The 22,642-nt window shown below is 39.0% G+C and overlaps 1 protein-coding gene across 2 annotated transcripts in view; it reads left to right on the top strand.

Annotated features, from left to right (window-relative positions):
* Positions 1-155: 155 nt before the first annotated feature.
* Positions 156-22,642, top strand: part of NCBP1 (nuclear cap binding protein subunit 1) — a 46,602-nt gene continuing 24,115 nt past the window's right edge. The window contains exons 1-8 of one of the 2 annotated variants that reach the window (XM_060014455.1): positions 156-480; positions 7,556-7,644; positions 8,565-8,665; positions 10,515-10,671; positions 18,377-18,484; positions 18,843-18,964; positions 19,892-19,961; positions 20,409-20,624. In XM_060014455.1, coding sequence (XP_059870438.1) covers positions 447-480; positions 7,556-7,644; positions 8,565-8,665; positions 10,515-10,671; positions 18,377-18,484; positions 18,843-18,964; positions 19,892-19,961; positions 20,409-20,624 — 897 coding nt within the window. In that variant the 5' untranslated portion in view covers positions 156-446. Of the gene's footprint in view, positions 481-7,555; positions 7,645-8,564; positions 8,666-10,514; positions 10,672-18,376; positions 18,485-18,842; positions 18,965-19,891; positions 19,962-20,408; positions 20,625-22,642 lie in introns of those variants that run through there. The other variant, XM_060014456.1, reaches the window with a different exon arrangement.

Here is a 22,642-nt window from a genome sequence, read left to right as displayed (position 1 = left end):
CGAGAGGCCCAGGCGTGGGAGGGTCTGAAGTGGAGGCGGGGACTAGAGCGTCCTTCCTAGACCATTGGCCGCCTGGCGTGGCTCGCGGCCGACGGGCTCGGGCTCGCTGAAAAGGCGGTGCTCTCCGCGTGGCCCCGGAAGGACTTCGAGGGAAGGCGGGCGAAGGAAGCAGGCGGGAGGCGGAGGTAGCCCGAGAGGGCGGTTGCGTGCGGAGCAGACGCCCGCGGCCTGGTGAGCTTCCAGACGCCGGCCCTCCCGGATCCAAGCCCGCAGAGCCACCAGGCCACCTCTCCCTCTTGTGCTTCCGGGAGCCGTCGCGAGCGAGTGCGCCTGCGCGACGGCCACTCCGCGCGCCTCACCGCTGTCCTCGCGCCGGCCGGCTGCCCGAAGGTTCCTGCCGAGCTTCCCGCCCGGCGTTTCGGCTCGGCGGCGCACCGGCGTGCGGCATGTCACGGCGACGGCACAGCGACGAGAACGATGGTGAGTGCCCTGGGCTCGGCCGCCGAGGCCGCGCCCAGGAGGGGTCGAGCTTTGGCTTCTTTGGTCTTCGGGTCTCGAGCGAAGGGATGGAAAGCCCTTCCCTCCGGGAGCTTTCGGGGAGCCGCGGAGAGAAGAGGGTGGTACAGCGAGAGTGTGGCCGGGCGACTTCTGAAAAGCCCCTGCTTCTCCCCACCCCGCCTCCTTCAGTCGTCGGCCGAGGAGCGGCCTGGTGGACCCTTGGTCTCTAAGGACTCTTCAAGATTTGGCCCTTAGCACCGCCGAGCAGGGAAGTACACCTGTGTCTTTGCCGCCGCCTCTTAGGGATAGTGACAGGGACCCATTCATCCCCGTGTCTCGTTTTGACCCTCAAACTGCACCTAAAAAGGGCTCTCAGAAGACGAGAGACCTGATGAATCGCAATCTGAGCTCTCTCCTGTACCGGTCATCCGTCGTTTTGCCTTTTTTCAAGCGGCAAGGAAAGAAATCGGTTTCTTATCCACACCCAAGAGGTCTCTAAAAAAAAAGATGTACGTAGGTTGTTGTGTTAGATTTTGAACTGGCCGTAAGCATATTTCTCTCGTGTAAGAAAAAGTGCCTGAAGACTGGAGAGCTCGTAGAGATTTAGATCTAAATTCTCATCTCCATTTGCATGGTTGCACTCATGGGGATCATGGAGTTGCCATCATAAAAACCAAGAATAATTTTGCTAGTTAAAAATAGAAAAGGTGCTTACATTACAAAAATCAGTCAAGCACACACATCCAAAAAAAGAAAAACTAACAGTAATTCTGTTATTAATATTGTAGGGTATTGTTCTTTGAAAAGAGTGTAGTGTAGTGGTTAAGAGGCCAGACTTTGGAATCAGGGCTTAAGTTCAAAGCTGGACCCTGCCATTTACTTTGTGATCTTGCCCAGGTTATATCACCTCTTTAAACCTTAGTCTGTAATATAGAAGTAATGATACATACCTCTCGGTTTTGTGAGGATTAAATGAGGTAACACATGTGACTAATTGCTCATGATGGTGTGTATTTTATCACCTGTTAATGCTTAAGAGGTGATAAACATTAGCAGATGTCGACAATGTAAGAAAAAGTACAGAAGAGAACATTTGAATTAATTTTCTCCACTAACATTTTTCTCTCCTTGAATGTTGGGGCACTTTGGGTCAGGAGCAGAATCCCACTAATTTAGTTTTAACAGTGAAATATCAGATTTCTGCTAGGGCATGGCTTGAGAGGATATTCTAGTTCAGCCTTCTCATCTGACACTTAAGGGTCTAAAATTTTAGTGTAATTAACATGGAGACACGATTAGCAGTGCCCAGGAACCAGTGAAAGCAAGTCCAAGGTTCTTGTCACTACACAGGTATTACTACGCTGCATGCTTTGATTTTTTTTTTTTTTTTAAAACACAGGAGGCTTCTTTGTATAATGTACATACAGGGCACAGAAAATAGTTTTCAGGTGCTTTGCCTTTGATTAATTAAAAACTTAATCACCTAGAAGTCATCACTTGGGGTTTGAAGAAGTTGAGACTTTTAAAGTTCTTCCCATTTTCTTTGCTCTTCTCATGCTCTCTCTACTCTTCTTCTTCTCTCTTCTAGGGCATCCCTAAAGGGAGAGAAAATGTTTCCAAGGGGCAGCCTGGAGAATTGGATGTGAATATGTAGAAAAACAACTTTGGCTTTGGTTATTGGGATGCTGGCATAACTTTCTTAGGAGTTAGCTTCTGGCAGCTAAATCACTGTCCATTCGGGTCTTGCTGCAGGAACCTCAGAATAAATATGTAAAGACAAAACAAAATAAGGAGTTAATTAACCAGAGTTTACTATGAATAATATAGTAGTCGAGGGGCAGTTTATAGTCCCTCTTAGATACTACACCAAGTCTGGAACTTTTGTAAATTGCAGAAGTTTGGGTAATGAACAGCTAGGGTTTATCCTAAACGGTGATCTGAATCAAATATTTTAGATACTTTTCTTTTGGTTAAGCATCTAATTTTTTTAAAAATCAGAAATATTGGAAGCTTAAATACTGCAGAAAGCTATTTTAAAATAGGCTGAATTATTATTGTTGTATTAAATAGATGCATCTGAGCATTTCTGGATTATTGTCAGCTCTTATCAGTCACTGACTGCCATGGCTTGTCATATGGCTTGACTAGATATAATAATTTATTCAACAAATATTTAACAGTGCCAGGCACAGTTCTAACTACTGACAGTACAGCAGTGGACAATATAAAGATTCCCTTTTACAGGCAGACAACAATCAAGTAAATATAGTGTATCATATGGGGTTAAGTGCTATGGAGAAAAAGAAAACTGGATAAAGAAAGTAGAGGCTGCTGTCGGGGAGGAGTTGCCATTTTGTATTGGTTGGTCAGGGAAGGCCTCACTGAGAATCGCATCTGATCAAAGACCTGCAGGAGGTGAGGGGGCAAACCAGATGGCAGTGTGGGGGAAATGCAGTAGTCTAAGCAAATGGAGCCTGAAGTGCAAAGGCTTTAAGGCTAGAGTATTCCTATCATCCTGAAACAACAAGGAGGCCAGTGTTGCTGTAGCAGAGTGAGTGAGGGGGAGAGTTGTAGGAGATAAGATCGGAAGGGTAGCAGAGGATCAGCTCACAGAGGGCAATTTTAAAATTGTATCTCTGTGCTGAGACTAGAGTGTCCTTGATCCAAGGAGATAAGTTCCGGAAGCTATACCAATGAAGTTCACCTAGAGATGGATTTATAGACAAGGAAAGGAAAGTCCTAAATGGAAATTAATGTGTATGGATACTGGTCCAGTGCTAAATCTAATTCATTTCTTAGACTCTTTTTAAGAATGTCTCTGAAGCTTTTCAGTTATTTTGGATATGCATACAATAGATGTTCAATATATTGCTTTGTTCTTTTAAGAAAGTTTTTAGATTGTCCATAATCTTGGCCAAAACCCCATATTAGTCCCTTTTAAGCTACTTAGAATTAGGTCCTTACCTTTTAGGTGGTGACTGTTCTTTTACCTAACTATAGAAAATAAAACGAATAGCAGGGGCTTCCCTGGTGGCGCAGTGGTTGGGAATCCGCCTACCAATGCAGGGGACGCAGGTTCATGCCTCCGTACGGGAAGATCCCACATGCCGCGGAGCGGCTGGGCCCGTGAGCCATGGCCGCTGAGCCTGCGCGTGCGTCCGGAGCCTGTGCTCCGCAACGGGAGAGGCCACAACAGTGGGAGGCCCTCGTACCACAAAAAAACAAACAAACAAAACAAAACAAAACAAAAAACGAATAGAAGTGAAGGGATTTGTAATTCTGACAAAAAGTATAGTTTGTTTCAGAAGTGATGGTTACTTCTTTAAATCTGCAGGATCGAAGTGCTTTACTTTTCCCCTTTCCCTTGTTGTTTTTGTTACTTTCTCTTTAACAGAGTTGTTTTTTTTTTTTTAATCACTTTAGTCTTTATTATTATTTATTTATTTATTTATTTTCTTTTGCGGTACGCGGGCCTCTCACTCTTGTGGCCTCTCCCGTTGCGGAGCACAGGCCTATGGCTTACAGGCCCAGCCACTCCGCAGCATGTGGGATCTTCCCGGACGGGGCACGAACCCGTGTCCCCTGCATCGGCAGGCAGACTCTCAACCACTGCGCCACCAGGGAAGCCCCAGAGTTGGTTTTTGTTTCCACTTTGTGGTTCTAAAATTTTTTATAGTACATATAATTCTAAATAAGGATATAAGATGTGTAGTACAGTGTATCCATATAGAATAAGGATCACCTTACAGGCGAAAAATTATTTGGTGTATTAAGATTCTTTCTGATGGCTTTTTTGTTGCGTTTTTATTCGGCTGCATTGGATCTTAGTTGCTGAGCATGGGCTTTTTCTAGCTGCGGTGCGCGGGCTTCTCTCGTTGCAGAGCACAGGCTCTAGGCGCACAGGCTTCAGTAGTTGTGGCACAAGGGCTCAGTAGTTGTGGCTCGCGGGGTCTAGAGTGCAGGCTCAGTAATTGTGGCACACGGGCTTAGTTGCAATCTTCCCAGATCAGGGATCGAACCCGTGTCCCCTACATTGGCAGGTGGATTCTTAACCACTGTGCCACCAGGGAAGTCCCTTTCTGATGGGTTTTAATAGAGACTTGCTTCTCTCTTCTAGCCAAGGGTGTCAGAACGAAGTGCTAATGTGTAGCTTTAATTTACATTGTAAAACTTCTACTTAGTTAACATGTTAATATAAAATCTGTTGTTGTTTTGGGAGCTACCTTAGATATGCTTTCTTGAGGGTAGGTGAAAACATTCAGCTCATTCCCAAAATTTTATTCTTCTTTAAAGTGCTTTATTCTACTTCCCCATGCTCTTGCCCACATTCTCTTGAGTTCAGTTTCCTGTTACTGTGCATGAGTTCACATTGTGTCTGTACCTCCCCCTCCCATCCCTCTTTATATTCTCTCCAATATCAGGTGAGTGTGGGGCATCTCTTACTTCTTAATACTTTCTGCCTCTTCTCATTCTCCAAGCATAGTAAAAATGAGAAGAAGAAAAGAGTTACACTTCAGAGATAGGACTGTATACTGTATTTTCTAGTTTTTCTTCAGAAATCCTACCTTCTCTCCCCACAGCAGTATTTTCTTCTTTTCAGTCTTACAAGAGGGCCTAGGAGGATTGCTTTAAAGACTGGGGTATAATTCTAAACTGATTTGAGAACAAGCCAGCTGGATGGTTAATTTAGAGAGGGTGTGGAGGTGGGATGTGGGATAAAGGGTTTTGGCATAGTAGATGGGCCAGAAAGAAAGGAACAATGGTTAAAGTTTTAAAAAAAAAACCTGCTCTCATTCAGCTAGTTTTTTAGCATCTGCATTCTCCCAGCCTTACCAGAATCTGGTTCTGAAGAACATTTAGTATATTCTGCTTTCTAGAACAGAGTTTCTCAACATCAGCACTGTTGCCATTTTGGGCTGGATTATTCTTTGTTGTTGGGAGTTGTCCTGTGCAATGTGGTATGTTTAGTAGAATCTCTGGCCCCTGCCCACTGGATGACAGAGTTGTGACAACTAAAAATGTCTCCAGAGATTGCCAAGTGGCTCCTGGGGGACAAAAATCCAACCCAGTTGAGAACCACTGCTTTTGGAGAAGGCTATTTTAATGTCCTGGCTGATAGCTTATATAAACATCGCATCAAATATGTCATTTTTTTCAATGAATGAATCCTGGAAATAGAAGTCCTTTGTGTCGAACTTGGCTCTTGGGGTGGTGGAACCTTTATAGAGATCCTGTGACTTCAGTTTAATGTATATTTGAGAATCAAGGTCACTGATCCCACAATACCACACATGTCCACAACTTTACACGGATACATATCTCCAGGAATACATCACAGCTGTCATGCTGCATGTGTATTATATTTTTTATGGCATTATCCCTTCAAAACTATCCCTTCAAAATTCAGTGGTTATTTAAACCAGTTCCTAATGATAACTAAGGGGCTGGGTGGGGGGGGGGTGGTCAAAGCACACAGTGCTTTGCCCTGTGGCCTTTTATAATACTTTATTTGGCCCTATCTAGAAAGTAATAGATCGGTTTTATTCACCTTGAGTTCAGGTGGTAAGTACCTGAAGATCATTTCAGACATTGGAAAAATTTTTAACACCTCAAGCTTAGAATAGCCAAGTGCTGTGTTTTATGAAAATCATTGTATTTTTCAAGCCAAATGTTCCAGTGGCAAGTAAGTAATTATGAACTCTGTAAAAATGGTTCAGTTCCTTTGGCTGTACAAGTCTGGAGAAGATTAAAAATATAACTTGCTACTGAGTAATCCTATATCTGCAGATTTTCATTATTAATACAGATCTCCAACACAGTTACAAATTATTGCTTCCTTGTTCACATGCCATCCTAATAATCTAATTGGTGGAAGTTAAAAATTGAATTATACTGGGAGACTAGCCAACATTGTGTGCAGCAACAGCATCATGTTCAATATTTAACACCTTATTTGAAATTTTTTCAGCTTTATGTTAGTCCACAAAAGGATATAAGGTGGGTATGTTGAGGTTTTAAACAAAATATTGGTAGTAAGAGATCGGTAGTAAGAGATCACTAACAGCAAGACTGAAAATACACAGTCCAGTGCTTAAGGATGATTTGTAGCACAGCTTCATTCAAATTGAATTCTTTAGCGACCAAAATGACAGAGAGAAGACTGCTAATGATTTCAGAATGGTAGTTTTTATTTGTTTGCACAACTCTGAATGACACCGTTTTTGAACATAATAGGATCACTAAAGTACGGAACCAAGAGCTGGTTAAAGCAGGAAACCATAAAACATACACCTTTTCCGCACCGATTGTTTGATATAGTACTCAGGACTTTTCTTTGAGTATGTCTGCTGATTGTAATTCTCATTGTTTGGGATGAACTAGACCCTAGTGCTGCAAGGTCTGTAGAAGCGAAACCGTTAGTTGAAGAGTTAAGAGCTCAGACATTTGTAAAAACTAGTGAGGAATCCTAATGTTTTATGCTCCCTTTCCCATCTTTTGAAGTTTTCCTCTTCATACCTTTCTTTTTTAAAAACTTTTTTCCCCCCTAATCAAGTCTTTCCACAGCACTCAACTTGGTTTTACACCCATATTTCATCAGTTTACATAATTTTCATTATTAAAATAATGAGTACTACTGGCACTGACAGGTTTCAGGAACAAGTGACTAAGGATGAATAAACAACTCAAGTTCAAAGAATGGGAGTAGCCATACATGAGTGTTACAGGGAGTCTTCTAACTGCTAGTGGTTAGCATGTTATGGGCACCTTTGCTGCCTATCCATAGAAATGGACAGGGCTGCTGCATTGCGTTGCTCCATGGGGGCACTATAATCACAAAATTTAACATAAATAATGCTTCCTGGAGTTATTATGGTGCCACTGGGTATGGAGACAGTTGGTTGATCTAGCCTTGTCTGAGAAGTGGAGGGTCAGTTAAGCACTTCTGTGTGTAAATAGTAGGGCTTCTGGTACAAAAGTGATTATAGCATTAAAAAAGTTAACGTTTTTGATAACAGATTCATCGTGTAATGTTCACTTTTTTACATTGTTGAAACAGGGGGACAGCCTCACAAAAGAAGAAAGACCTCTGATGCAAATGAAACTGAAGATCATTTGGAATCTTTAATATGCAAAGTAGGAGAAAAGGTATGATCAAAATAGGCAGAGACTGTGATGGGCTTAGGGTTGTAGTTAACTGTGCTTGATTAGTTTCTGCATCTGCAAGCTCGATGATCTAAGTTGTGGGCAAAGTTTGTATTGCCATATATCTATATCCCAAAGTAAATGCATATTAAAAGCCTTGGAATGCAGAGAGTTAAATGTTATTAGTAATTTTCATAGAATATGAGTCTTAGAAGGGACCTTAGGGAATAGTCCACTCAATTTAAAAATGAAGACCAGGGGCTTCCCTGGTGGCACAGTGGTTGGGAATCTGCCTGCCAATGCAGGGGACATGGGTTCGAGCCCTGGTCTGGGAAGATCCCACATGCCGTGGAGCAGCTGGGCCCGTGTGCCACAGCTACTTAGCCTGCCCTCTGGAGCCCGTGAGCCACAACTACTGAAGCCCGCGCACCTAGAGCCCATGCTCCGCAACAGGAGAGGCCACCATAATGAGAAGCCCGCACACCACGGCGAGGAGTAGTCCCCGCTGGCCATAACTAGAGGAAGCCTGTGCACAGCAATGAAGACCCAATGCAGCCAAAAATAAATAAAATAAATAAATAAATTAAAAAAAATTTTTTTAATGTATTAAAAAAAAATGGAGACCGAGGAAGTTCTGGATAGGTGAGGTAATTTGCCCAGTCATACAGTTAAGTGAATTAGTTAGAGAAGTAGAATAGAGCCCAGAATGTCCTCCCATTTCTAATACTTGTTTTGCTGTCTTAGATTGCTTTTTTAATTTTATTTGTTCTCTTTTCATGGTTTTCTAAGGAATAGTAACAACCTGAATTTATTTATACTAAACTGTCAGTGCCTTATGTGTAACTTTTTTATCGTCACCTAGAAAATTTTAATGCACTAATTGCTGAGTACTTGACAGATATTTAATATGCTGTCCTCTACAGAGTGCCTGCTCTTTGGAGAGCAACCTAGAAGGCTTGGCTGGCGTTTTGGAAGCTGATCTTCCTAACTATAAGAGCAAGATCTTAAGGCTTCTTTGTACAGTGTATGTATACAAAAGATTTATGAATCCAGGTGATAATGTATTATCTACTCTTAAATGCTTGTGAATGTTCAGAAGATGTGTTTATGTTTCATATGTCATCTGCTTTCATTCTGTGGGGAATTTGTCAAATGAAATGACCTTTTGCCCTTTGGCGAACTCTTAGCGATAAATAGGATGAAAATTGAGCATTTTCTTTGTTTCGTTTCTTGTATCCTTAGAATCATTTGAGTTGACTACTTTTAAGTGAGAAAGTAGACAACTTCACATTCAGCGATTTTCTTTTAAGCACGTACAATTAAATATATATAATAGGGTTTAATTTATACTTTTAATCAGTAGTATCAAACATATTTGAGAACCAGTCACTCGAGTAACAATAGCCCTTCTTAGAAGGCTGAAGATACTTTTGAAGCTATGACATATAATAGGCATAATCTTTCTCTGAATTAGGTTAGCTAGAACGAGTATCAGCATTTAATTTGTAAGGACATTAGAATGGGAAAAGTCTTACATGAAATCATGAAACAGTCTCTCCCAACAGTGGAATTAGCAATCCAGACTTCCTCATCACTCAGGTGGACATTGGTCACTCTAAACTGTATGCTTTGCAAAGGAGTATCTATGACTTCTGGATAAAGGAGTCTTCATTATAAAGGTGCCTTAAAATGTTATTTCAATTATTTTAAAATAATGGGTTTTTTAAATTGCTTACAGCTCAGTTTTGAAATTTAAAAATGTACACACAAATTGAAACTATCAGTGGATTTTACTTTAACATCTCATAAAGTACAAATAATTTCAGATACAATTTTTTTAAGGAATCTAGTTAATATTCAGGAAGACATGTCCTTAGACTAAGAAACTTAATACTAAGAAAAGTTATTTGGCTATAGTTATCCGTAGATTCCTTCTGTTCTGAAAGCATTTATTAGAATAGAGTAGATTTATGCTTAAACTCTGATGGAAGCCATGACTTTGAAGCAGGGGAGGGTTGAGGAGGAATGGTTACTATCAATGCAGTTATTTTTTTTAAACCTAAATTGTCCCTAACACTCTTTGCTAGGAACCTTGGGAAAATGCAAAAAGTATAAGAGAATCTGAACAATCAGGAGTTCCCATTTGCTTTTCTTTTTTGAGCTGATTTCTAAAGGCTGCCTAAATTAGGGATCAACATTTGCTTTTTTCAAAGATTTATTACTATAATCCTCTTCTCTGCTTTTCAAATAACTTTAATGAAAATTAACACACTTGAGTAAGCAAACTGGATGTAAAGATATCTTACTCTATCAGAGTACCATGTTAAAAATTCAACAATTTAACTGATAGGAACTGGTTTTAGTTCTGAATTTTTTCTAAGCAACTAGAATAGTGTTTCTCAAAGTGAAATTCTGATCCCGTGACATTTGGTTGGCTAAGTTTAGAAATGTTGATTGCTCCATCTCCCCCTTAATGATTCTGCATTAAAGAACCTTGTTTCACTCAGCAATTGCCAGATATTTTACCATGGAAACCATTTTCTGTAGACCTGCTATTCAATTCCACTAAGCACATTGGAAGAAAAACTGGTCTAGTGTCAGTTATATCTATTTTAGTTTGATTTCACAATTAGAGTGTTTTACTTTCTTAACTCTTGGATTAACTAATTAGAATTAAAATGAAAAAATTGAGGGAGCCATGTCTGCAACTCTTCTCAATATTTTTGCCTTTTCTGACATTGTTTTAAAAACATAGCTAAATGTCATGCTTTTCTAAAGTTAGTAAAACAATTTAAAATTTTTTATAGTATAAAATTCAGCAACTTAATGCTGTTGTTTTGGGATCTTCTTATTGTGCTGGGTTCTCAAATCAGTGCACGTCTGTTACCTGAGAAGTTGACAATTTATACAACATTAGTTGGACTACTAAATGCCAGGAATTACAACTTCGGTGGAGAATTTGTAGAAGCCATGATTCGTCAACTTAAAGAATCGTTGAAAGCAAACAATTATAATGAAGCTGTATATTTGGTAAGTTTTTTGTTTTTTTGGCTTTTGGGGAGCTTTTTGGTATGTTATGACTTAGTGTTGGGATGAAGGGGAGAGGTGAGCTACAACCAAATAATTTATCTTTTCTCTTGAAATACAGTTCCCCACTCACCACAACAGCTGCTCTTTTGAAACCATTCTTTTTTTTTTTTTTTTATCTTTATTGGAGTATAATTGCTTCACAATACCGTGTTAGTTTCTGTTGCACAACAAAGCGAATCAGCCATATGCATACACATGTCCCCATATCCCCTCCCTCTTGAGCCTCCCTCCCATCCTCCGTATCCCACCCCTCTAGGTCATCGCAAAGCACCGAACCCATCTCCCTATGCTATGTTGCTGCTTCCCACCAGCCAACTGTTTTACATTTGGTAGTGTATATATGTCGATGCTACTCTCACTTCGCCCACCCACCCCATGTCACCAAGTCCATTCTCTGTGTCTACCTCTTTATTCCTGCCCTGCAACTAGGTTCATCACTACCTTTTTTTTTTTTTTTTTAGATTCCATATATATGCGTTAGCATACGGTATTTGTTTTTCTCTTTCTGACTTACTTCACTCTGTATGACAGACTGGGTCCATCCACCTCACTACAAATAACTCAATTTCGTTTCCTTTTATGGCTGAGTAATATTCCACTGTATATATGTGCCACATCGTCTTTATCCATTAATCTGTCAATGGACACTTAGGTTGGTTCCATGTCCTGGCTATTGTAAATAGTGCTGCAGTAAACATTGTGGTGCATGTCTCTTTCTGAATTATGGTTTTCTCAGGGTATATGCTGAGCAATGGGATTGCTGGGTCATATGGTAGATCTATTTTTAGTTTTTTAAGGAACCTCCATACTGTTTTCCATAGTGGTTGTATCAATTTACATTCCCACCAACAGTGTAGAAGGGTTCCCTTTTCACCATACCTTTTCCAGCATTTATTGTTTCTAGCTTTTTTGATAATGGCCATTCTGACTGGCGTGAGGTGATACCTCATTGTAGTTTTGATTTGCATTTCTCTAATAATTAGTGATGTTAAGCATCTTTTCATTTGCCTCTTGGCTATCTGTATGTCTTCCTTGGTGAAATGTCTATTTAGGTCTTCTGCCCAATTTTTAACCGGATTGTTTGTTTTTTTGATTGAGCTCCATGAGCTGTTTGTATATTTTGGAGATTAATCCTTTGTTTCATTTGCAAATATTTTCTCCCATTCTGAGGGTTGTCTTTTTGTCTTGTTTATGGTTTCCTTTGCTGTGCAAAAACTTTTAAGTTGATTAAATCCCATTTGTTTATTTTTGTTTTTATTTCTGTTACTCTAGGAGGTGGGTCAAAAAAGATCTTGCTGTGGTTTATGTCCGAGTGTTTTTCCTATGTTTTCCTCTAAAAGTTTTATAGTGTCTGGTCTTAACATTTAACTCTTTAATCCATTTGGAGTTTATTTTTGTGTATGGTGTTAGGTAGTGTTCTAATTTCATTCTTTTACATGTAGCTGTCCAGTTTTCCCAGCACCACTTATTGAAAAGGCTGTCTTTTCTCCATTGTATGTTCTTGCCTCCTTTGTCGTAAATTAGGTGCCCATATGTGCGTGGGTTTATCTCTGGGCATTCTGTCCTGTACCATTGATGTATATGTATGTTTCTGAGCCAGTACCATACTGTCTTGATTACTGTACCTTTGTGGTATGGTTTGAAGTCGGGGAGCCTGATTCCTGCAACTCCATTTTTCTTTCTCAAGATTGCTTTGGCTGTTTGGGTCTTTTGTGTTTCCATACGAATTGTAAGATTTTTTGTTCTAATTCTGTGAAGAATACTGTTGGTAGTTTGATAGGGATTGCATTGAATCTGTAGATTGCTTTGGGTAGTATAGTCATTTTCACAATATTGATTCTTCCAAACCAAGAACATGGTATATTTCTCCATCTGTTTCTGTCATCTTTTATTTCTTTCGTCAGTGTTTTATAGTTTTGTGAGTACAAGTATTTTGCCTCCTTAGGCAGGTTTATTCCTAGGTATTTTGTTCTTTTTGTTGCAGTGGTAAACGGGAGTGTTTCCCTAATTTATCTTTTGATTTTTCATTGTTGGTGTATAGGAATGCCAAAGATTTCTGTGCATTGATTTTGTATCCGGCAACCTTACCAAATTCATTGATTAGTTTTCTGGTGGCATCTTTAGGATTTTCTATGTATAGTATCATGTCATCAGCAAACGGTGGCAGTTTTACTTCTTCTTTTCAAATTTGTATTCCTTTTATTTCTTTTTCTTCTCTGATTGTTGTGGCTAGGACTTCCAAAACTATGTTGAATAAGAGTGGCAAGAGTGGACATCCTTGTCTTGTTCCTGATCTTAGTGGAAATGCTTTCAGTTTTTCACCATTGAGTATGATGCTTGCTGTGGGTTTGTCATATATGGCCTTTTTTATGTTGAGGTAGGTTCCCTCTGTGCCCATTTTCTGGAGAGTTTTTATCATAAATGGGTGTAGAATTTTGTCAAAAGCTTTTTCTGCATCTACTGAGATGATCATATGGTTTTTATTCCTTAATTTGTTAATGTGGTGTATCACATTGATTGATTTGCGTATATTGAAGAATCCTTGCATCCCTGGGATAAATCCCACTTGATCATGGTGATCCTTTTAATGTGCTGTTGGATTCTGTTTGCTAGTATTTTGTTCAGGATTTTTGTATCTATGTTCATCAGTGATAATTGGTCTATAATTTTCTTTTTTTGTGATCTCTTTTTCTGGTTTTGGTATCGGTGATGGTGGCTTCGTAGAATGAATTTGGGAGTGATTCTCCCTCTGCAATGTTTTGGAAGAGTTTGAGAAGGATTGGTGTTAGCTCTTCTCTAAATGTTTGATAGAATTCGCCTGTGAAGCCATCTGGTTCTGGATTTTTGTTTGTTGGAAGATTTTTAATTATGGTTTCAATTTCATTACTTGTGATAGATCTATTTATATTTTCTACTTCTTCCTGGTTCAGTCTTGGAAAATTGTACCTTTCCAAGAGTTTGTCCATTTCTTCGTGGTTGTCCATTTTATTGACATATAGTTTTTTGTAGTAGTCTCTTATAATCCTTTGTATGTCTGCAGTGTCAGTTGTGATTTCTCCTTTTTCATTTCTAATTTTATTGATTTGCGTCCTCTCCTTTTTTTTCTTGATTAGTCTGGCTAAGGGTTTATCAACTTTGTTTATCTTCTCAAAGAACCAGCTTTTAGTTACATTGATTTTGGTATTGTTTTCTTCATTTCTATTTCATTTATTTCAGCTCTGATCTTTATGATTTCTTTCCTTCTGCTGACTTTGGGTTTTCTTTGTTCTTCTTTCTCTAGTTGTTTTAAGTGTACAGTTAGATGTTTATTTGATATTTTTCTTGTTTCTTGAGGTGAGATTGAATTGCTATAAACTTCCCTCTTAGAACTGCTTTTGCTGCATCCCATAGGTTTTGGGTTGTCATGTTTTCGTTGTCATTTGTTTCTATGTATTTTTTTATTTCTTCTTTGATTTCTTCAGTGATCTCTTGGTTATTTGGTAGACCACTGTTTAGCCTCCATGTATTTGTGTTTTTTACAGTTTTTTTCCTGTAATTGATTTCCAGTCTCATAGTGCTGTGGTCAGAAAAGATGCTTGGTAGGATTTCAGTTTTCTTAAGTTTTCCGAGGCTTGATTTGTGAACCAAGATGTGATCTTTCCTGGAGAATGTTCCATGTGCATTTGAGAAGAAAGTGTATTCTGCCACTTTCGGGTGGAATGTTCTGTAAATATCAATTAGATTTATCTGGTCTATTGTGTCATTTAAAGCTTGTGTTTCCTTATTTTCTATTTGGATGATCTGTCCATTGGTCTAAGTGGGGTGTTTAAGTCCCCTACTATTATTGTGTTACTGTCGATTTCTCCTTTCATGGTGGTTAGCATTTGCCTTATGTATTGAGGTGCTCCTCTGTTGGGTACATAAACATTTATAATTGTTGTATCATCTTCTTGGATTGATCCTTTGACCATTATGTAGTGGCCCTCCTTATCTGTTGTAGCAGTCTTTATTTTAAAGTCTATCTTATCTGATATGTGTATTGCTATTCCAGCTTTCTTTTGATTTCCATTTGCATGGAATATCTTTTTCGATCCCTTCACTTTCAGTCTGTATATGTCCCTAGGTCTGAAGTGGGTCTCTTGTAGACAGCATATATATGGGTCTTGTTTTTGTATCCGTTCAGCCAGTCTGTGTCTTTTGGTTGGGGTGTTTAATCCATTTGCATTCAAGTTTATTGTCGATATGTATGTTCCTATTACCATTTTCTTAATGGTTTGGGGTTTGTTTTTGTGGGTCTTTTTCTTCTCTTGTGTTTCCCGCTTAGAGAAGTTTCTTTAGCATTTGTTATAAGGCTGGTTTGGTGGTGCTGAATTCTCTTAGCTTTTGTTTGTCTGAAAAGCTTTTGACTTCTCCATCAAATGTGAATGAGATCCTTGCTGGGTAGAGTAATCTTGGTTGTAGGTTTTTCTCTTTCATCAGTGTATCCTGCTACTCCCTTTTGGCCTGCAGAGTTTCCACTGAAAAATCAGCTGATAACCTTATGGGGATTCCTTTGTATGTTATTTTTTGTTTTTCCTTTGCTGCTCTTAATACTTTTTCTTTGAATTTAAATTTTGTTAGTGATTAATACGTGTCTTGGTGTGTTTTTCCTAGGGTTTATCCTGTATGGGACTCTCTGTGCTTCCTGGACTTGGGTGACTATTTCCTTTCCCATGTTAGGGAAGTCTTCCCCTGTAATCTCTTCAGATATTTTCTCAGACCCTTTCTTTTTCTCTTCTTCTGAGACCCCTATAATTTGAATGTTGGTGCATTTAGTGTTATCCCAGAGGTCTCTGAGATTGTCTTCAATTCTTTTCATTCTTCTTTCTTTCTTCTGCTCCTCAGCAGTTATTTCCACTGTTTTATCTTCCAGCTTACTTATTCATTCTTCTGCCTCCGTTATTCTGTTACTGATTCCTTATAGTGTATTTTTCATTTCAGTTATTGTATTGTTCATCTCTGTTTGTTTGTTCTTTAGTTCTTCTAGATCTTTGTTAAACATTTTTTGTATTTGTTTTTTGGTATGTTATGACTTAGTGTTGGGATGAAGGGGAGAGGTGAGCTACAACCAAATAATTTATCTTTTCTCTTGAAATACAGTTCCCCACTCACCACAACAGCTGCTTTTTTGAAACCATTCTTTTTTTTAAAAAATAAATTTATTTATTTTATTTATTTATTTTTGGCTGCGTTGGGTCTTCGTTGCTGCACGTGGGCTCTCTCTAGTTGCAGTGAGCAGGGGCTACTCTTTGTTGTAGTGCATGGACTTATTGCGGTGGCTTCTCTTGTTGCGGACCACGGGATCTAGGTGCACAGGCTTCAGTAGTGTGGCTCACAGGCTCTAGAGCGCAGGCTCAATAGTTGCGGTGCACGGGCTTAGTTGCTCGCGGCTTGTGGGATCTTCCTGGACCTGGGATCAAACCCGTGTCTCCTGCATTGGCAGGTGGATTTTTAACCACTGCGCCAGCAGGGAAGTACCGAAACCATTCTTATTAAAGATACAGAGCTCATTACCGAGTCCAGTGGCTTCTGTTAACTCAATCCTAGTTGACCTCCCTGTAACATGGGATGCTTTACACTACTTGGTTTCTGCAGCACCACTCTTTTCAGGACCTCCTGCTGCCACCTACCTTCTATTCCTCAGTCTCCTTTTACTGGGTAACCTTCCTTTGCCCTTTAAATTTTTGTGTTTCCCAGGATTCTGTCCTCACTTCACTTTTTTCCAAACATTCTCTGCTGAAGCATTCTCATTCTCTTATAGCTTCATAAACTACCTTTATTTTGATGACCTTCCCCCCTACCAACTCTAATCTGTATCTCCTGCTTCAGCCATTCTCCTGAGCTCCAGACCTTTGGTCCAAATACTACCTGGATAGCCCTAAGGTATCTTGCCTGGAAGTCCCTGAATTAATGCATTCTTTATACCTCCTTTTCTGTACCCTCAGCCCAACCCACACAAGTGGTTGCTATTTACTGGATAGCCCGTCCAGAAACCTGAGCATTAATTTTTGTCTTGCCTTTGCCCTCTCATACCAGTCTCCAAGCCCTGTCTGTCCTACCTCCTAAATTTCTCTCCAGTCTGTCCCTTCTCCTTGTCTCCAGGGCCTCTAGTGTAGTTCATGCCTTCCTCGTAATGTCTTAACAGCTCTTAACAGCTCTTTTTGCATCCAGATTCTCTGCCTTTCACTTTATCTTCTGTAGTGGCACCAGAATGGTCTTCTGTAACTAGGCTCTGTTCATGTTGGTTACAGGTTAAAAACCTCAGTTCCTTCCCATTTTCTACAGTGGATAGTCTTCAAAGCCTGGTGCACAAGATGATGCAGGAAGTAAATATCAGAACTCTTACTTATCTTAAATGGAAATGGAATTAAGCCTTATTAATACATAACACATAGATTGACAGTGGGCCAACTTATATTTATATATAAGTAGATATTTATGTGTTGAGGTATGTGATCAAATTCTTTTCTACTGAGTACATAATCAAAAGAGTTTGGACACTTATCACGCTATTAAGTTCAGATTCCATTAAGTCTGATCCTTCATGGTTGCCCCAGTCTGTTTCTCTTTGCCTCCCATATACCCTCCAGCTCTATCTGAATTACTTGCTGGTCCCTGAACACACCTTGTTTTTGAACCTTTCTGCCTAGAACCCTCTCCTTGCTCTCCACGTGAGGACTACTTTTTTCATCCTTTATGATCTAGCCCAGTTGTTACCTCCTATATGATGTTTCCCCCTACTCCCTTTGTCCCTATTTCTAGAACACTTTATTTATCTTTTAGTATAGGATTTATCCATCTGGGTTGAGATTGTGCTTGTCCCACTAGTCTGTGAGCTCCCATGTGACAGAGACTTTAATAGTGCTCAGCAGTGGCACACAAAGGGCACCCAATAAATATCTGTTCATAAATTTCCATTTCTGTGGTCCAGCGAAAATTTTTTCACAGCCAAACAGAAAAGAAGATTATTGGTTGTAATAGCTAGAATATTACAGTTTAGGTTCTTAGTTTAGTATAAATGTAAAGCTATAAATGCAGATTCCTGTCCTTCCTACAGTGTCTGTCACAACTACTCAGCTCTGCTGTTATAGCAGAAAAGCAGCCACAGACAATATGTAAACAAATAAGCATGGCTGTGTAAAAGTCGATTTGTGGACAATGAAATGTAATTTCATATAATTTGTATGAATCAAAATATTCTTTTGGGTTTTTTTCAAGCATTTAAATATTTAAAAACCATTCTTAGTTTGCAGGCTGCTTAAAAAACAGGCAGTGGGGGCTTCCCTGGTGGCGCAGTGGTTGAGAGTCCGCCTGCCGATGCAGGGGTCACGGGTTTGTGCCCCAGTCCGGATAGATCCCACATGCCGCGGAGCGGCTGGTCCCGTGAGCCATGGCCGCTGAGCCTGCACGTCTGGAGCCTGTGCTCCGCAACGGGAGAGGCCACAACAGTGAGAGGCCTGCATACCGCAAAAAAAACAAACAAACAAAAAACAAAACAGGCAGTGGGCTAGATTTGGTCCTTGGGCTGTAGTTTTTCAGAACTGTGGTTTCAAACATTACAGAATTGCTTGTTTTATAATTATTATAAAGGACATTTAGATTTCATAGAAATTGTTCTCCCCACCAGGTCCGTTTTTTATCTGATCTTGTGAATTGTCACGTCATTGCTGCCCCATCAATGGTTGCTATGTTTGAAAATTTTGTAAGTGTAACTCAGGAAGAAGATGTGCCTCAGGTAAGAAAACCCCTTGTGCTGAATCTCGTCCATATAGTACCAGGAATTTTTCACTGGTAACCCTTTAGTAGTAAAAACAGAAGATTAACAGTAGACTTATCACATTGTAAATTCTTAATGTCTAAAAGTTAAGTCAACTGGTATAATGGTGGGTTCTTTGTGACATCTGTACATTAGTTAAATGATTCTGTCTAGTAACATTAAAGCTAATATATCTAAAAATGCTCTAAATGAGCCAGATGTCTTTGTTAAGTCCTACTGAATTGCGTCCATAGGATTTCATTCAGGAATAAATATAATATGAATGAAAATTCACTAGCACCTATTTTAAATGTACCTTTTTAAAAAAATTCCTTAGGTGCGCCGGGATTGGTACGTGTATGCATTTCTATCATCTTTGCCCTGGGTTGGAAAGGAGTTGTACGAAAAGAAAGATGCAGAGATGGACCGAATCTTTGCCAACACTGAAAGCTATCTTAAGTAAGGGCACAGCAGCTTGGTAATGATTTTGTGTCCCCTTAAGTTTTTTCAGAAGAATTTTGTTATAAGTTTCATTTTCTATTAATAGGTAATTCTTTGGATATTGTTAATATCTACTTAGTTACAATAAAGCTAAAGGAAGTCTAAAGATAAAAATCTGCTTTCTCATTACACTAAGGTACCTTTAAATGATTTTTTAAATGTTTTATATTTTTCAAAAGTTGTACTGTTTTTTTAATACTATTAGATGTTTGCAAAAGAATGAAAATAAGAGTATGAATATGCTAACATTTGAATGTCATTTCCCCTTTTTATACAAATGATAGTCCAGTATACACATTGTTCTTCTATACACACTTGCTTTTTTTTCCCTCTTAATATAGTTTGGATTCGCTGCATAAGATATTTAGCTCTACCTCATTCCTTTTAACAGCTGTATGGTATTCCAGTCTTTTAATGTACTGTAATTCCTTTAACTAGTCTCCTGTTGGTAGACATTGAGGCTATTGCAAGTCTTTGGCTATTTTAAACAGTGTTTCAGTGAATATCCTTGTACATAAGTCTTTATGTGCATGTACAAATATGTTTTGGGATGATGTGAATTCTTAGAAATGGCATTGCTGGGTTGAAGTGTCTTTAACAATTTTAATTTTGATATTTAGTCAGATTGCCTTCCAAAGAGATTATACTCTTCCATATGTCGTCTAAAGAGATTATATCAGTTAGCCCTCTGCCAGTGATGTTTTTGAAACCGTGTATTTGCCTACATTTTGGCAATGCAATACATTATCAAAGATTCTAATATCTGCCAATCTGATAGGTTAAAATGTTTCACTCCCTTAATTTGCATTTTATTAATTATGAAAGCAACTGAATATCTTTTCATGTTTTAAGAACCTAAATGTAGATTTTCATTCTTACCTTTAGAAGACGCCAGAAGACTCATGTGCCCATGTTACAAGTATGGACTGCAGAGAAACCGCATCCACAAGAAGAGGTAAATTGATTTCAGTCTCTTGTGATACAAGCACAGAGTAGATTCTTATCTCTGTGACATATTCAAATCATCCCATTTGTATACCTCAGCTGGGTTTTCACATTTCATATCAGGGGTTCAGCTCCTCATAGCCCTAGGCATATAGTGGATTTTTAATAAATGTTAGAATGTCATCAAAACATTCCCTATTCTAGAGTTGATGTATTTTTAATTTAAGTGCCCAATTTGAAAAAATAAGAGGTATCAGCCCCAGACAGACTTTATAAAATAAGTAAAACAAAAACAGAAACTTCGCAGTATTCCTTAGTACTGTATTTAATTGTAAGTTAGCTTGCTTTTGTATCCTGTATTTTAGAAGGCAGTAGATTTTTGGTTTTGTCTAGTCAAAATGTTATTTCATCTAGCCTCCAAATATCTATTAATTGTTAAAAATTAATCTGTCTTTAGTATTTAGATTGCCTCTGGGCCCAGATTCAGAAATTGAAAAAGGATCGCTGGCAGGAGCGGCACATCCTAAGACCTTATCTTGCCTTTGACAGCATCCTGTGTGAAGCACTGCAGCACAACCTGCCTCCTTTCACACCACCTCCTCACACTGAAGATTCGGTGTACCCGATGCCAAGGGTCATCTTCAGAATGTTTGATTACACGGATGATCCTGAGGTACATGTATGACCAACAAAAGTGCCTTTCAAAGCGCCTGTGTTGTGTTGTAATTGTGGTTTAATCTTGTTTGAATTATGCCTATGGGACATTTTAATTTTGAGTTGTTTATTATCTAAGAGGGTCATTGGCAGCGAAGTTAACAGTTTAATTCAGTGAATGGTATCACCTCATTATTCAAGAAATCATATTTAGGCAGTGTAAATTGACAGCACGGTGTACAATTGAAGAGTGTAGGTTTGAGAGGCCAAGTAGGTTTGGATTTTAATCCTGGCTTAGTCATAGCCCAGCTGTGTGCTCTTGAGTGAGTTATTTACCTCCCTACCTTAGTTTCCTAATGGAATAATGACAGTATATATCTCATAAAGTTGTAATGAGGATTAAATTATTAACACGCATAAAGTGCATAGAACAGTATGTGACACGTGATGAGTGCTCAATAAAGTGTTTTTAATTTAAAAATCCCAATGATTAGTATAAGCTGACTTTATAGTTCTTAAATATATGTATTTTTTATTATGAGATCAGGTTGTTGATAGCTGTTATACTTTAGCAATTAAGAAAATGTATAATTTTGATATTAACATTTGATATAAAAATTTACATTTTAACTGTGCTTTAGTTACTTTATACCTTTGCATTTGAGTGATTGTTTTTTTTGGGTTTTTTAAAAATTTATTTTTGGCAACGTTGGGTCTTCGTTGCTGCGCACAGGCTTTCTCTAGTTGCAGTGAGCGGGGTCTACTCTTCCTTGCAGTGTGCGGGCTTCTCATTGCAGTGGCTTCTCTTGTTGTGGAGCACAGGCTCTGGGCACACGGGCTTCAGTAGTTGTGGCACATGGGCTCAGTAGTTGTGGTTCACGGGCTTAGTTGCTCTACGGCATGTGGGATCTTCCTGGACCAGGGCTTGAACCCGTGTCCTCTGCATTGGCAGGCGGATTCTTAACCACTGTACCACCAGGGAAGCCCATGACTGTCTTAACTTTAATACCCAGGCAGCAAGCACAGTGATCACTGGGCTGGTTCTGAAAAGAAACTCGCCTGGCTAAAGTACTATCGATACCTGTTGCTTAGTACATTCCAGTCAGCATAGAGCAGAGTTTCTCAGCCTCAGCACAACTGATGCTTTGGGCTGGATAATCCTTTGTTGTGGGGCTGTCCTGTGAATTGTAGGATGCTTAGGAGCATCCCTGGCCTCTACCTTCTAGGTGCCAGTAGCATGTCAGTTGTGACAACCAAAAATGTCTCCAGAGATTGGCAGATGTCCCCTTAGGGGCAAAATTTCCCCCAGTTGAGAACCACTGGCATAAGAACCAATGTTACCACCTTAGGTCAAACTTGAGTTTTCTTTCCCTGTCTTCTCTCTTCTATGGAAAGTTGCTTATGACCAGGGAAATTTTAGTGTATGTATACTCTATCTCAGGGTAACAAGTTGTTGGATAATTGGTTATATATACAAAATTATCAACTTGCTACCCACTTGCAATATTGCATATATAATGCTTTTAGTTAACTTTATGTAATGGTCTAATTAGAGTATATATAATTGGAAGTCTAATTTACAGTAAGACTGTTAGAATCTTTGTGATTAGGTATCTAGGGGAACATTAGAATGGCACCTCAAAATTTGCTTTTCCTGTACTATTTGTACTTAATTGGTGTTGCCTCTGTAATGTGCCCATCATCCTTTGCCAGAAGAGCATAAATATGCAAAATATCTGTTTGAAGAGGATTTGGTTTTTTTGTTCTGGGCTTTCAAAAAATGTTTTGTTTTGTTTTTAATTAGAAATGATAAAGTAGATTAAAGTAAAAGTCACCATTAAGTAGTAAGTAATAAGTAAATAAACTCATTGAACCTGTTTGCTATGCATATTTTTTTAATTAAACAATATCATGTAGATAATGTTCTTCAACCTTCTTTAAAACAGCGTAGTGTGGATATCTTTCAGTGCATACATGATTTTTTTATGTCTACATAGTGTTCGAGACAAAATTTTCCCTCTCTCCATGTTTTTTATG

Source organism: Delphinus delphis, chromosome 6, assembly GCF_949987515.2.
Source record: "Delphinus delphis chromosome 6, mDelDel1.2, whole genome shotgun sequence".
Lineage (NCBI taxonomy): Eukaryota > Metazoa > Chordata > Mammalia > Artiodactyla > Delphinidae > Delphinus > Delphinus delphis.
The sequence above is the reverse complement of the archived record's forward strand: the minus strand, read 5'-3'. Positions and strand labels throughout refer to the sequence as shown.